Source organism: Mesoplodon densirostris, chromosome 3 (genome assembly GCF_025265405.1).
Source record: "Mesoplodon densirostris isolate mMesDen1 chromosome 3, mMesDen1 primary haplotype, whole genome shotgun sequence".
NCBI classification, from domain to species: Eukaryota; Metazoa; Chordata; class Mammalia; order Artiodactyla; family Ziphiidae; genus Mesoplodon; species Mesoplodon densirostris.
The window spans coordinates 112,871,772-112,888,861 of NC_082663.1; the positions used below are offsets into that span (position 1 = coordinate 112,871,772).

Below are 17,090 nucleotides of genomic sequence, written 5' to 3' on the forward strand. Positions count from 1 at the left end.
TTGTTCCCATACACAAATGATTAAAGTTGGACATGTGAAAACATGAGAAAAAGGAATCCACATTCTTCATTATCCTTGGCTGGGTCTCTTCTCAGTACTATCTGCTGTATCCTCAGGAACTGCCCCTGACACTTAATTTTACCAAAGCAGCAAATCTCAAAAATCATCACTGGGAATTCCCTGGCGGTCTAGTGATTAGGACTTGGCACTTTTACTGCGGGGGCCAGGTTTGATCCCTGGTCAGGGAACTAAGATCCCGCAAGATGCGGGATCATCACCCAGTTTCCTGGTGATATACATACATTTTATAAAATCAAAATTTGACTCATAGGTATTGATATAAAAAACCTGTGAGGGGGCTTCCCTGGTGGCACAGTGGTTGAAGAGTCCACCTGCCAATGCAGGGGACACGGGTTCATGCCCCGGTCAGGGAAGATCCCACATGCTGCGGAGCGGCTGGACCCGTGAGCCATGGCTGCTGAGCCTGTGCATCCGGAGCCTGTGCTCCGCAACGGGAGAGGCCACAACAGTGAAAGGCCCGCATACCGCCAAAAAAAAACAAAAAAAAAAACCTGTGAGGAATATATGCCAGTGAGATGTGGGGGAGGGAAGGAGATATGGGCCACTTTTTAGAGGAAGAGGATTTTTTATTGTAAGTTATATATATTGTAAAATTTTAAACAAAAGAGTAAAAAAGACTCACTTTCTATATTATATTTTAAATGTTTGAAAATTTTACAAAGAACATGTAATATCTTTTAAAGACAAAAGGACCATTTTTTTTATTCCATAAGAAACACCTTAGTTTTTTAAAGAGCAGAACCTATCATATACAAGCTCTTATTTCATGTAATTCTATTAATTAAATCCCATAACCAAGTCCAGCAATCTGAGGCTGCGGGCTCTAGAGTCTAGCAGCTCTAAACAGCTTACTAGTTGAATAAAGTATCCCTTTACTAAAACAATGGAAGCGCATTAGCTATAGCACTGAAAGTAGTAAGCTTCAGTTTTCTAGAAATTCAAATTTTAAAAAATCTTCAACTTCTAGGGCTTCCCTGGTGGCGCAGTGGTTGAGAGTCCGCCTGCCGATGCAGGGGACGTGGGTTCATGCCCCGGTCCGGGAGGATCCCACATGCCGTGGAGTGGCTGGGCCAGTGAGCCATGGCCGCTGAGCCTGCACGTCTGGAGCCTGTGCTCCTCAACGGGAGTGGCCACAGCAGTGACAGGCCCGCGTACCACAAAAAAAAAAAAAAAAAAAAAAAAAAAAAAAAAAAAAAGTGTGACTTGGTCTGGGTGTAAGAGAGAAAAAAGTGTTAGGGACTGTGACAACCTGAAGAGTAAATAATCCCAACTAAAGACAATGAAAACCAAAATTTTAAGAATGTTGTGAAGGCCAGTTTGCAATCTCTGCTTCACTCTCACCTCTATACTGGCCAGCACACATCATGAACAGAAGCACTGGCTCATTTCTTATTTGATTAGAAACTATAATTCTTTACTAAAGGAGATAGGCAGAGGCAGAGTGGTCTTCAAGAGATTCTTGTGTCTGTAGCTTCATTGGGGCTTTAGGCTCATCTCTATTTTCCCTCATAGCTGACTCAACTAGCTATTTTTTGGCTTACTGAGATTTCCATTACATTTTAGATGCTGATGTTCAAAAAACAACAACAAAACCCTTTACAAACCTTATGTTTCCTTTTGCCTTTGTTGGAAACTTTTTCTGAGGCTTGTTTCTGAGCCTCTCTTGTGTGCTTTTCTGGAACATTTTTCTTTTCCCCCTTGGGTGTCTCTGTTTCTTTGTAAGGCTTTCCTGGTATTCTAGTCAAGAGATTCAGGTCAATCTTCACAATAAGTGGATACCTGTCATCAGGCTCACTGAGGGGTGAAAGAAGTTCCTTCTCTTCCATAGGAGAGAACATTCGTTGCCGAAAAAAGCTATCTTCTTCCTCCACTGAGGAGGGCTTAACAGGAGTCCTATTACTCTCAGGGTACTTAGGAGTTTGTGAGGAAGGAGGAAGGCTCTCGCTTTCATCCGAATCTGAGGATGAGGTATCTGTTTCTATGATTTCCCTTGATTTCTGGGAAGATTTACTTGTTGACTTGTATTTCTTTTTCTCTGCTGAAGGTCGAGGGGAAGATTTGGACTCCTTTTTTATATTGGGTTTCCTTGAGCCTTTGGTAGCTGCTTTGTGTCTGCTGGAGGGCATGCTGGTAGCCATGTCTACAGGGGTTTCACTCTCTATCTTCAGGCCTCCGCGGGGCTCTTCAGCAGCTGCCTTCTCAGTCTTTTTGGGTTGTTTTTTGCCTACAGTTCTCCTCTGTGCTGTGCTGTCACTCTGTGCAGGAGACTTCTGCCTCCCACGCCCACTCTCTGATCCCTTTTGGACAGTTTTGGAGTCTCGTCCAGGAGTAGCAGAACTTGTTTCTTTAGGACCACCTGGATCAGTATAGCTATTTCCTGTGCCCTGTTCTCGGCCTTCCTTTTTATAGCCTTGAGATGATGGGATATTACTGTCCACAGAAGAAGCTGGTGACACTTTATGTGGGTTCACTTTATTCAGCCAATTATCAAGTTGCCATTTGTTTGTGGGTGGTGGTTCAGGCTGAAAAACAGAGAAAGAAGTATGCTTTTTCAGTACTGAAACTTTCTCCTTCCTTTAAAATTTCGAGGAAGAGGGAAAAACATAATGCCTAATGCCACAAAGGCATTTGTTTTTCATTGTTCTGAATGAACCAAAGCAAAAGGCTAAAAATACTAATGGCTTTAATCACTTGAATGAGAAGATAGGCTTAATGTTATATACAGCCTTTAATTACTGAATATCCCTGTCAGGAATCCAAATGACCATACAGTACATTTAATTCCAGAAAGTAAACAAATGATGTAAGTACCATAGAGATTTTTAACAACATTTTATCAACCTACAGTGAAATTATACTATTTAAAGACTTTTTTCACCATAACTAAGTAACATTACCGGGTTGAAACAAAAATAAAACCCAAAGTAAATAAATCCAATATTTTAGTGACCTGAAATATGACTGCAAATAGTCCCTAATCTAGACCAAATATGTTCACATAACAAGGACACTGAAGTATTTAAATTTCCTCCAAGATACACGGTTCAGTTTCTTTTTGTCAGAATATGTAATCTTCTTTTCTTCATTTTTATATTTGAAACTAGTCTTAACTGGCCATCACCAGGGGCCTTCAGAGGGCCTATGGAAGGCACCCCCCTGCCCCCCTCTCACCTCAGGAGATGCACTCTGGGATGGTTCATTTGCCTCACTGTCACTGGAACTACTTTCGCTCTCTGAGTCAGATCCAGAGCTGCTTTCAGATCCACTGTGGCTGCTGGAATCATCCCTGGAGTTATCTGCCCCTTCACTATTATGGTGTGAAGGTTCAGAGTTACTAAAAGAGATAAAACATATAAATGACCCCAAAATTTTTTTTTAGAGGGACAACAGGTAAGCATTCAAATCTGACAATGAACTTTATTTAAAATGTTTACTATTTGTTAAGCTCTTATAATTCTATGAATCTAGAACTTCATCATGAATCTAGAACTTCATTATAAATGAAATAAATACTTCCTTAAAAAATATCTGGGGCCTCCCTGGTGGCGCAAGTGGTTAAGAGTCCGCCTGCCGATGCAGGGGATGCGGGTTCGTGCCCCGGTCTGGGAGGATCCCATATGCCGCGGAGCGGCTGGGCCCGTGAGCCATGGCCGCTGGGCCTGCGCATCCGGAGCCTGTGCTCCGCAACGGGAGAGGCCACAGCAGTGAGAGGCCCACATACCGCAAAAAGAAAAAAAAAAAAAAAAAAAAAAAAATCTGAAATGCGGCTCAGCCATTAGTACTTACCTTTAAAAAAGTTTTGCTGTGGTATAAATTACACACCATAAAATTCACCTATTTGAAGTATACAATCCAATGATTTTTAGTTAATTTACAGAGTTGTAAAACTGCCATCACAATCGATAATATTTACTTCATAAGGTCAATTACTCTATCACTACACTTATCAGATTGACCATTCCACTCTAAATAAAACAAGAAATAAAAGGATGCCTACCTTCCAGGTGTACTCCTTGGCATTGTCTTATCACAATCCTAAAATTAAAACATGAGAGGAAATCTGTGAATGAATAAATAGTACTCTATCTGCTTGATGTGAACAATACCTGAAATCTTAATAGAAAAACTGGTTTCTCTAATGTATGCATCAATGGTCACTTAACACTTACAAAAATACTGTTTTTACCTAAAGAATAATTTCCAGGGTAAGATTAAAAGCTGTGTTAATAGTTCTTCTTGTAAACAATCTCATGCTTCACGAGTATATTCTGATATATGCTAAGTATTAAGAAAAAGCCAGTTTTTTTTAAAATAAGAAAAAAATGGAGGTTTAAAGACAAAGTGGAAAACTGTAACATTTAGCGTCAGACAGCAGGAAGGAACTTATTTTAAATAACTGAATCATATGTATTATTCAATTATAATTCTTTTAAAATACAATGAAAACACTGTATGAAACCGGCAAAATTATATAGTAGTAGACACACCTGTTCCCCATCACTGTCTTCACTGCTGCTTAGTTTTAAGTCATCTTTTAACATACTAAAAGGAAAAGGCAGAAAGGATTATTATTTTTGGAACTTCATCATGGCATACCAGAGTATTAAATATCTACCAATAATTCTAGGAATAATCACTGTGGTAGCCAAAGATTTACTTGAAAAATAAAGAAAACAACAAGTCTTACTCTATCTGGTTTGGTGTACATCTAGAGTAAAAAATTAAGAAAGGTGGAATTTAACAGTTTTGGAAGCTCACTTTTCCATATGTACAATATTCATCTTTCTTTTCTAATTAAACAAAAGCTACCTTCCACAAACTCTTATACTCACTTCTGTTATCTCTAGCTTTTCTCTAATTGTATACACACAAACTCTTCCATTATTAAAACAAATGACCATACGCATACCCAACAGTCCACTAGAGAAATATAACTCCTAAAAGGAAGGAAGATAAAATGAAAGCATCAGCAATTCTCTTTCACTGTCCCCAATGTTTCATGAAGAGATATGTACACTTGGGTGACTGTGAAAACCAGAACACACAGTCAAAATTCTAGTTCATAAATGCCTTGCTATGAAAGACGACCGATCCTTGCAGATGTAACAATTCTGGGTAAGAACCTTGGTTATACAAGAGAAATAACAATGTATAAATTAAAAATAAACTCCAGTCTCCAAATCTTCCTTGATCAAAAAAACACAAATAAATACTGTAAGTTGATAGTTTCTGGAATTAGTTTTTTTTTTTTTTTTTTTTTTTTTTTTTTTCGGTATGCGGGCCTCTCACTGTTGTGGCCTCTCCCGTTGCGGAGCACAGGCTCCGGACGCGCAGGCCCAGCGGCCATGGCTCACGGGCCCAGCTGCTCCGCGGCATATGGGATCCTCCCAGACCGGGGCACGAACCCGTATCCCCTGCATCGGCAGGCGGACTCTCAACCACTGCGCCACCAGGGAGGCCCTGGAATTAGTTTTTGAAAGTAAAATTACGGATTTAAATTTTCCTTAAGGCCATAAAATCAAAATTAAAAACTGAGTAATGAACCACAAAACACTCCTTGCCTTTTTACAAGAAAGGAAAAATTAATACAAAGCTTAGGGAGATAAAGCAAAAACAAAAACAAACAAACAAAAAAAGGGCTTCCCTGGTGGCGCAGTGGTTGGGAGTCCGCCTGCCGATGCAGGGGACGCGGGTTCGTGTCCCAGTCCAGGAGGATCCCACGTGCTGTGGAGCGGCTGGGCCCGTGTGCCGTGGCCACTGGGCCTGTGCGTCCGGAGCCTGTGCTCCACAACGGGAGAGGCCACAACAGTGAGAGGCCCGCGTATCGCAAAACCAAACCAAAACAAAACAAAAAAAAGCTTAGGGAGAACTACAACTAGAAAATGTTTAATTTCTCATTACCACTAGCTCCATTTACCTTTCTTCTTAAAATTTCACGACAGTCTCCAATCAGCAGAAAGGAAATATTTCACTCCAACAACTACTTACACTCTCCCCTCAAAGCTTAACCTGAGTTTCTAAATCTGATCCCAAATTCAGAGTATCACATAAAAGATCACCTTGAAACAAAGTAACCACATGATTACAGAATTACGAAAAGTGTTCTAAGGATGACCAATTAAGTGGAACAGAGAAAAAGAGTTTTAGGGCTTAGTGCATCTTTATGACTCATTTCGTGTAAAGAAATATACTTAGTCTGAATTCTCTCAGTCCTTATGCTTTAATAATGGCAGCTCAATGAACCTGTTTACACATGTGAATATGTCAAAGCTTTTACCAGACCGCTCAAGGTCCTTCATGCTTTTGTTCTGTCAACAACCAAAGTGATATGCACATACATGGTAAGCTCCCATCAGTTTTCTGCCCATGAATAAATATGATAAATAGGAATTTACATAATTTGAATTCTTCAGCAGTGAGGCTAAACTCCTTGCATTCATATACTTTCATTCTCAGCTCGCACTATGTTTAGCTGAAGAGGCTGAGGTTATCAGTATAGAGTGTGGTTATGGTATAAAGCTAGCACTGTGGTCAGTTTCTTTAGAATTTTGTTTTAATCAGTGGGTTAACTTGTGGTCTCAGGAATTCAGTAGTTAGTTCATTCTTTTTTTTTTTTTTTTGCGGTATGTGGGCCTCTCACTGTTGTGGCCTCTCCCGTTGCGGAGCACAGGCTCTGGACGCGCAGGCTCAGTGGCCATGGCTCACGGGCCTAGCCGCTCCACGGCATGTGGGATCTTCCTGGACCGGGGCATGAACCCGCATCCCCTGCATCGGCAGGCAGACTCTCAACCAATGCACCACCAGGGAAGCCCTGTTAGTTCACTCTTTAAGCTCAGAATTTATCATCATCCAATATACAACCCTATCATATTTTGATTTATTGGGATGGCCAAAAAGTTCATTCAGGTTTTTTTCATAAGATGTTATGGAAAAACCCAAATGAACTTTTTGGCCAACCCAATATATTCCTAGGTCTACCTACAAAATAAAAGTAGGAAAACTCAGACAGTATGAACTATGTTGCTTTAATATTCTACACTTAGTGGTCAAATGGAGGGCTTACTAAGAAGAATCCTATATTTTTTCATGTGTTTTTTTTTTATTAAAAACAAACTATCAACACACACAAACACACACACATTTCTGAAAGATGAGAAAAAAGTGTAATTGCAATCGCAGAGCAGGGGTAGGCAAACTATGGTCCACAAGCGAAATCTACACGTATTTTGTAAAGAAAGTTTTATTGGAACATACCCACACCCATAGTCTATGGCTGCTTTCAAGCTACAACTGCAGAACTGAGTAGCTGAGACAGAAACCATTTGGCCCCTATTTCACTATCTGGCCCTTTACATAAAAGTTTGCCTACCCCTGCCTTAAAAGATTAAGTACATATTTCTAAGTGTTGTTCTAAATATCGATACCACAGTTAGACTTTTAGCAAAAAAAGACAAACATTAAACTTACTAAGCCATAAACTTACGATTTAGACTGGTGTCCATTGGAAGTTTTAGAAGAAGGATTATATCTTTCTGGAACAAAAAGGAATGCAGAAATCAGCAACTACAGTATGGCTATTTATATTTTAAAGTATCTATCAATATAACCTTAAAGAAATATAAATCAAAAAATTGGGATAAAATTCTTCATCCATCAAGTTGCTAACACCTTAAAATGCGATAATATGAAACACTGGTGGAAATAGGCATGTTCATATGTTATTGGTAGGGCTATAAACTCATACAATCTTTCTGGAGAGCAATGTGATAATATTATCTTACCAATACTGTAAATACACATATCCACTGACCTAGCAATTATAAGGAAAGGAGTTTACCTTACAGGTATATCTAGAGGAATACATAAATGCACAGACACACAGACACACACAGACACACAGACACACACATACAGTTTATTATAGTATGGTTTGCAACAGCAAAAACTGGAAACCAGTGTTCAGCTACAGGGGACTAGATAAACAAATTACAATACTTTCAACAATATAACACAATTTTGTTTTTAAAAATAATGAACTAGAACTTTATACTGATATAAAAACAGTTCTAAAATAAATTAAGTGAAAAATACAGGTAATAAAGAGTAGGTGCAACTTATGAGCCCGGTTGCCAATAGGGAGCTTTGGGGAGAGAGAATGGGGGAAGGGGAGAAGTAAGGATGAGACATTCTTAAAAGATTTTAAGAGAAAATGTAAACTTTCTGGCCTACAGCTAGCTATCTACTGTATATCAACAATGTTGGGTCCTTTTTTTCCTGTAACTGCAGCTTTAAGGCAGAACGAAGAAACAGATACATAAAAAGTTTGTTAACCTTAAAATGGATATTCTTCTAGTTTTGTCCCTGCTTTAAGATCACTAAAGACAACTTTAAGGATTAAAATGCTCCACATATTAATCTCCCAAAATAGCTTATGACCAGAGTAAATCTATCTGAAAAGTTATTGCTCTTGGCAAAAGAACATTTGTTTTGTTAGAGAGCTATATGGTGAAGCCCAGACATTTGCAAGGTTCCTGACCTTACCACTACCAGTTCACACAGCCATCAACTCTTTGAATCACACTTGAATTCCCCAAGGCTATCTTCCCCTCAAGTGCTTTGAGAGGCCAAGAGAGTGGAGGTGGAGGGGGGTTGTGTAGCAGACAGCAAACTTTCTTCCCAGCCAAAAACACTCAGGAAGAACAGATAAATATAGATACAGGAAGAGAAGAGCCATGGTAAGCTAAAATGACCCCTTCTTGCCTGGAGTTTTACCATAATAGAACCCAGTATCTTCATGAAGGAGATGGAAAGACAGAAGTATGGCTCTTGGGGTTATGAGGTGCCCATCAAATTGAATTCATGAACTCTGAACTATTAGTTCAAATACTTAGTAAAAACAGTTAATTTTGATCTCCAATGATCTTTAATTCATCTTTCAAGCCAAGATTCAGTTCAACCCATTACTGATCATCAGGTCATAAATACTGGGATAAGGGACCTCCCTAGTGGTCCAGTGATTAAGACTCCACGCTCCCACTTCAGGGGATGCAGGTTCAATCCCTGGTCAGGGAGCTAAGATCCTACATGCCATGTGGTGTGGCCAAAAAAATTTTTAAAACTGGGATAAGACACACAAAAGAATTATTAAAGAAATACATGATGTGACCATGAGAAATGAATGTGCAACAAACAGCTTAATTTGAAAACCAAGAGGAAAAGAAATACTCACTTTGTTCTCCAGGGCCAAAATTGGACTGCTGAGACTCCTAAGAAAAAGGGACATAAAATTATATAGTGACATTAAGAGAAAAAGGTTCATTAGAGAAAAATGCTTCAAATTAAACTATTCAATTCCAGCTAATTCAATGAAAGATCCCGTTGAGTTCCTAAGAATGCATAAAAGAAAAAAACACCAAAAGAATTTAATGATTCCATCTGATCAGCCTCAGCAATTTTGTGGTCAATAACAGAGTTTCCCAGAGCTTAATACAAAAAGCATCAAGCTATGTAAGTCTTTCTTTATCATTCATTTCTATTCAGCAGCATCCATGGTACTCATATCCCAATTTAATTCTTGGTCTTAAGAAAATGCTATTTTTTAAAAAGTAATACTAATAACCATATACTAGAGTGAAAATAGCTGTACAAACTATATAGACTCAAAATATACCACTTTTATGAACTAGCAACTCCTACTATGTTATTCCGATGTCATTTTACTTCCTCTCCCTGCTCCCAAGATCTTACAATTAGCAAACTGAGGAAGAGATTTTCCATACTCGTTTTATATACTTCTTTGTAAGCCCTATACTAGCACAGTGCCTGGCATTCAGGAAGCATCCGTAAAAAGAAAGCCAAAAAGAAAAGAAAAGAAAACCAAAATGTCACTGTCCATGAAAGAAACATGACTTTCCAAAGTCAACTTTCAAGATCAGAACAGCTGTTTCGCAAGTGCAAATTGTGCATTTTTCTAGGTTAAGTCTGTGGTACACAATGTAGTACTAAGATTACACAAACATCCCTAACATCTGTAACAGCTTACTTAAAAATAAGCACAATCTTCCTTTAATGACAGAATTATCTATGAAAGAGAAATCCAAACAGTATCTAAGCTAAAATATAGTTTTGGTGTTAAAAAAAACTGTAAACCTACATCAATTGTCAACTGATTTTCAACAAGGGTGTGAAGACCATCCAACAGGGAAAGAATTCTCTTTTCAACAAAACGTTCTGGGACAAGTGAACAGCCATATGCAAAAGAATGAAGTCAGATGCTTACCACAGACAATATTAAAAAATTAACCTGAAATGGATCAAAGACCTAAATGTAAGAGATAAGAGATAAAACTACAAAACTCTTAGAAGAAAATGTAGTGCCCAAATCTTAATGACCTTGGATTTGGCAAAGACTTCTTACATGACACTAAAAGCACAAGACACAAAAGAAACAAACAGGTAAATTGGATTTCATCAATATTAAGAACTTTTGTGCTTCAAAGGACACCATCAAGAAAGTGAAAAGACACTACCATAAAATAATAATAATGCCAATAAAAACAAAAATATTCTAAGAAAAAAAGTGAAAAGACAACATACAAATTGGGAGAAAATATTTGCAAATCATATATCTGATAAGAGACTGGTATCTACAATATATAAAGAGCTCTTACAACTCAATGATAAAAGTCAAGTAAACCAATGAAAAAGTGGGCAAAGGATCTAACTATATATTTCTCCAAGAAAGATATACAAATGGCCAGAAAGCACATGAAAAGATGTTCAACATCATTTGTCACTGGGAGAAATACAAATCAAACCCACAATGAGATAACCACTTCACACTTACTAGGATGACTAGAATCAAAAAGACAGATAATCACAAGTGTTGACAAGAATGTGGAGGAATTGAAAGCCTAATGGGAAATACAAAATGGTGTGGCTAGCTGCTTTGGAAAACATTCTGGCCGTTCCTCATATGATTAAACACAGAGTTACCATATGACCCAGCAATTCTGCCCCCAGGTGTATAACCAAGTGAAACAAAAACGTATGTCCACACAAAAACTTGCATACAAAGGTTTACAGAAGTATTATTCATAGTAGCCAAAAGCTCAAAACAGAAAAAAAAAAGCTCAAAACAACCCAAATGTCCATCAGCTGATGAATTCAGAAACAAAATGATATACACCTATACAATGGAATATTATTTGGCCATAAAAAAGAATGAAGGAACTGATACATGCTACAACTTGGAAGAACCTTGAAGATTATGCCAAGTGAAAGAATCCAGTTGCAAAAGACCATATATGATATGATTCCATTTACATGAAATGTCCAGAAAAGGGAAATCTATAGAGAGAACAGATTAGTGGTTGGGTAGCACTGGGAGGGGAACAGAGGGGAAAAGGTTGATAGCTAAACAGTAGGGAGTTTCCTTTTGAGGTGATAATGTTCTAAAAAATTATTTATTTGTTTGTTTGTTTAGTTTTGGCTGTGCCATGTGGCTTGTGGGATCTTAGTTCCCCGACCAGGGATTGAACCCAGGCCCTCGGCAGTGAAAGCGCAGAGTCCTAACCACTGGACCACCATGGATTTTCCAAAATGTTCTAAAATTGACTGTTGTAATGGTTGCATATGTCTATAAATATACTCAAAACCATTTAATTGTATACTCTGAATGGATAATTTGCATGGTATGTGAATTATATCTCAGTAAAGCTACTCTAAAACACTCTTTAAATACAGCAGTGGCCAAGAGGTCACTCCTGTGAATCTTATTAAAAACGAAAAGAATTCTCCACCCCCCTTGAAAGGCTAATTGTCTTATACTCATTTACCTAGTAAATGGCCTAAAAGTTTAATAGCCCAAGCTTTTAAGTAATCTCTGACTCCGTCCCCTCACCTCTGACAACAGTCAGTCAGCTAGTTACCAATGCGACTGGATTCTGTGTCTCCAGACCATCTACTACAAGCAACACCTTCTCCTCTCCATCTACACTGCGAAGACTTTAGGTCCTCACCTTTCTTCATCTACAATGGCCATCTAATGGATTTTCCTGGCTCTAGTCTCTCTCTCCTTCACTCAGCTATAGCCTCTAGTTGACCTTTCTAAAGCCCAAATCTTAGTATTTGTCATCATTACTCCTATTCTTCACAGAGTCTCCAATGGCTCTTTGTTTTTCCTAGGGATGAAATCCAAACTCCTTGATATAACATTCACTCACTTATCTAAGTACTGGAAAAACAGAATTAAGCAAAAACTAACATGGGCCTTGTCCTCATGGAGCTTAATGTCAATGAATATCTTTGCAACTACTCATGCAAATCAAGGTAAAATAGCAATTGTGTTAGGTACAATGAAGGGCAAATGCTTACACAGCATTATAAAAGAGCTTACAATTGTGTGTGTGTGTGCACGCAAAACAGACACATACAGATACATACATACACGCACAAACACAAACACACACACACACACCCCTGATCGGGAAAATGAACAAAGGCTTCCCTGAGTAGGTACTGTTCAGTATGAAATTTGACAGTTATGTAGGAAGTAAACTGGGAAACGAAGGGAAAGGTAAGTGTTTAGGGTAGAGAGAAAAGCATGTGTAAAGGCAAGAAAGAACAGGAGCACAGCTAGTATAAAGAACTTAAAGGCAGCCCATGGGAGGAAAAAGTACAGAAGGAAGAGGGTTAAGAAATTAGACTCAGGACCAGAGAGGCTAGATCACATAGTTTATAGACTTTATAGACCATATTAAAGATTTGTGTGTGTGTGCAATTTACTAAGCAGAAGAATTATACAAGCACATCTGCATATTGTGATGATTACCTTGGCTATTAAGTAGAGAACAGCTTTGAGAAATCTAGAATGGAAGTAAAGATATTTGTTAGGAGATAACCGCAGTGGTACAAATAGGAGATGACAACAGCTTAAACAAACTGGTCTCCACGCTTTTTTGATCATGTACCCCCCACCGCTAAGAAATTTTTGCATTTGTATCTCCCAAATACGTATATTGTATGCATTGTTATTTAACTAGTATATATTATGTAAAACCAAAATATTGAAATTTTAAAGGGCTCAGATAATATTCTAGAGTAATTTAAAAATTATATTTATCAATGACAACAACACTTTTCTTACACACAAAAAAAATATATAGTGCTTCAAAGGTCTGACACCAAAACTGGCTTGATATTTGGTTTCATTGGACATCACAAAGACACAGCTATACAAACGGAAGTGCTATACTTACTAAATCATGATACCAAAATTTCAATTTATACCTTAATTATGCAAAGGTTTCTGTTGAAATTGAGCTAATAGATTTCCAATGTTCAATGATACAAAACAGGTTTTCAGGAAAATAAATTAAAAGGTTGTGATTTAATATTTTTAGGAAATAGGTTCAAAACCCACTGAAGTTAGAAAATTCTAAGTCTTTAAAGGTTGCACATATGACAATCATCATAGTTTTTGTCAACAATAAAAAATACATAGTAATGACTTTATTTTTAAAATCTTGTTTTCCTAGCTTGAGGCAGTTACTTTTTCATTCATTAAGATATCACTTTTATTCTAAGAAGAGGGTTTAATTTATTATTATTATTTTAAATATGTTATGAAAAGATCTAATGTATTTGGGACTTGTGTGTGAAAGAGTGAGAGGGGAGAGGGAGAAAGGAGTGAGGGAGGGAGAAAGGAGAGAAGAGGGAGGGAGAGAAAGGAAGGGAAGGAGATGTCTAATTCATTTTTCTTAGCTTGAATTATGCATTTATATAATTCAAGATAGAGGTACAGATACTACATTTATTTTTGATGTGATTATTTTAAAATACTAACATTGTAGTGGTCTGGGGGACTAGGTCAGAGCCAGATATTCTTCAGAATCATTATGGATTAAGCACTGCCTTTTGATGAATTATTTTCTTTTTTTTTTATAAGTGAGCTAACTTCTTATGTCATTAAACAAATAATCAGTGAACTTCTGCGTCAGTATAAAAGGTATCTGGGAGTGCCACACAGGTTCTCCACAAAGGAAGGAGGAAGAAAAATTATTTATACATTAGGATTTAACTTCTGTTATATCTTTCTTTGAGTGGTGGTACACACACAAAAAAACTGCTTTTCAAGTATTTTATAACTAAAAAAGAATCTAACAATATCTTAAACTGATACTACCAGAAGCACCTGCACTTTCATCAATCTATATATAGCTAACTTTGTACACTGCATGATTTATTCTAATATTTGTTCTTGAAGCTTTAGCTTTGCTTTCTAAGCCTGTTTCAATAGTGTTTCCTGACAAAGGAATGCATTTTAGTATGTTTTCTCTGTGTTCTCTCTGTACTGGATTTCAGTCATTTTCATTGGAGTAAAAAGACTGAGTTTTTAAACAAAGGTTATAGAACACTGGGAGAAACATCAAAGAAGTTTTTAATAAAATTTTATTAGGCCTGATTTATGTTTAAGGACTGAACTGAATACCACATAATTCAAAATATCACTAAGTACAAATTATGATGCTTTCAGTTTCATCAGTTACTATCTCAAGGCACTTGCTATATACACTAAAAGCAAGGTTAATGATAAACATGCATGCTCAAACTACTGTTGATAATCTGGACTTTTTTGTTTCTTTTTTCTGCTTATGGGCATCTTTGTTTCTACTTTGTAGTGGCAGATGAAGGAGAAGGACAATCTCAACTCTGCCATTTTCTTGTTTGGTCAGAAATGCATTTTAGTGTTACTTTCATTCAGTAGTTTCACTGCAGGTATGTCTTTTAAGCCATTTGTGCATTAGTGAAGATTAGTTGAATTAAAACCAGTTAATACAATCTGTAAATCATCTTAACCAAGCGCACTTAAAACTGCAATATGACACAGCTAGGAAGAACAAATGAATGAAAACAACTCTATCAATTTTCCATATTGAAAAGACCTAAACTTCTCTTGGGATACCTCACATACCAGACATAAAATGTGACCATCTGCCATTCGGATCAAGAGACAGCAAAATGTACGTATTTGATTTTTCTTTCAAAATTAAAAAGCAAATAAATTGGCATTTTTAGAACTAAAAAATAAGAATAAACTTTTCATCCCCCATCCCCCATTCTCCAATGCACACAACACTGGGGTATATGTTTTCCACTCTGGAGACCACTGACTTACCACAGCGGTAACAACAAAGATGGAGAAAAATGAATGAAATTGAAATGCATTAAAGGAATTAAAATCATTAGGACTTGGTGACAGTCTATGAGGTGTGATGAAGAGGAAAATGCCAAACATAACTCCTATAAGGTTTTCTAGCTTCACTAAGATATGGAACAGTAGAAGAGAACCATGCTTGTTCTTCTCTTTGCTTTTTGGTTGGGAGAATAATGACTTCTCCTCATGTTTAGCTGTGCATCCAATTAAACACTAACATGTAATTCTTTTTTCTTTCTTTTGTATTATTTCATTTCCACAACCAAATGTTTGACACACTGGCAGAACACATTTCTTCTTTCGTATTCTCTTATAGTACTCAACACAATGCCCAGAAAACTTACTTTTAATGGTAGAGAGACAGAAGAGAAAAATGAGCAACCGAAGAAACAAAGTAAATCTGGATGAGCAGTGTATAGTGGGAGACAAGGAAGAAATAGGTTAAACAACATTCAATGCTCATGAGAAGCTCAATGAAGATAAAAAAATGAAAAACATTAACTGGAGTTGCCAAAATGGGCCCCTGGTGATCTTAATGGTTTTGGTGAGACACTGAGAGTGAAAGCAAGATCAGCTTGGACTGAGGATTAAATGGAGGAAAGTATATAGACAGCAAATATGAACCACTCTTTAATAAGAGTAACTCTAAAGTGGAGGAGTAGCTGGAGAACAACACGGAACAGACTGGATTTTTTTGTTGTTGTTGTGTTGTTTTTAAATGGGACAGATAAAGAATGGTTAAGCAAATGATAGTGATTCACTAATAAACTAGCTCTCCAAATATGTTCTTAAACTCAACTTCTCACCCATGACTATGAACTGCTCTTTCAGATCTGTTAATGGGTAGGAAATCCTCTCTGTTGTGCTCCTCATCTTCCCATGTGCTTCTGGCACTCCTATACTTCCTATTCTAATCCCGGTTGTTGTCATCTTCTCTAGGATGCCATCTCCAAATTCCCTGAGTATCAAAACTTTGTCCCTTCTCTGTCTGCTCATTAGACTTAGTCCATATAGTTAGTGCACAAGGAGAATAAATACCTATTAAAGCTTCATATAAAGCTTTAAGCTATATTATACGTGAAGCTGTATTCACTGAAAATTCAGAGCATGAGACAAGCTATAAAAGAGCAAAACCCTGTAAAAGCAACCAAACCAAAACAATAATCATTAAGCAGCTAACTGAGCTGTTTCATAAATATCAAAAATCTAAACATAATTACCTGAGTATATATACCCAAATTCACTCAATAAACATTTACTGAATATTATGTGCCAGGAACTGTTCTACACATTGACACCATCTAAATGGTTCAGCGCTGTATGTATAGCACCTAGAACACTGCCAGGGATTGTTCAGAACATAGAGTGAATATGAGTAAAGGCAGTCAAAAGTTTTAGTTTGCTTGAAACTAACACTGGAAAATCTACCAACCTATCTCTAACTACACCCATTCACTCTGCTTTCCCTCCTGTGGAAAAGAATGACCTAATTGTGCTCTATTCTAAGGCCAGTCTTCTCTACTTGGGCATGAATGTCAATCCCTCTTGTGGAGATTTCCTAAGGTTACCTTCTCTCCTTCCCATATATCACTTGTTTTTCCTTTTTTACAAAATCATTTTCATCAGCATATAAATATGATAAAATGTCCTCACCTTATAAAAAAGACCTCCTTGATAATATCACCATACCCTTTTGGCAGCCCCACATTTCTCTGCTCCCTTTTACAGACAATGCCTCAAAAGAAAATCTCCATTTATATAATCATTGTCTCCAATACTTTTTGAGCCCACT

The 17,090-nt window shown here is 37.4% G+C and overlaps 1 protein-coding gene across 2 annotated transcripts in view; it reads right to left on the reverse strand.

Moving 5' to 3' along the window:
- AFF4 (ALF transcription elongation factor 4) overlaps positions 1-17,090 on the reverse strand; it is a 97,549-nt gene that overhangs the window by 27,369 nt on the left and 53,090 nt on the right. For both annotated transcript variants that reach the window (XM_060093352.1, XM_060093351.1), the window contains 6 exons: positions 9,311-9,347; positions 7,565-7,613; positions 4,569-4,623; positions 4,079-4,116; positions 3,253-3,415; positions 1,686-2,603 (listed from right to left, as the gene is read on the reverse strand). In XM_060093352.1, the coding sequence (XP_059949335.1) occupies positions 1,686-2,603; positions 3,253-3,415; positions 4,079-4,116; positions 4,569-4,623; positions 7,565-7,613; positions 9,311-9,347 (1,260 nt within the window). The remainder of the gene's footprint in view (positions 1-1,685; positions 2,604-3,252; positions 3,416-4,078; positions 4,117-4,568; positions 4,624-7,564; positions 7,614-9,310; positions 9,348-17,090) is intronic.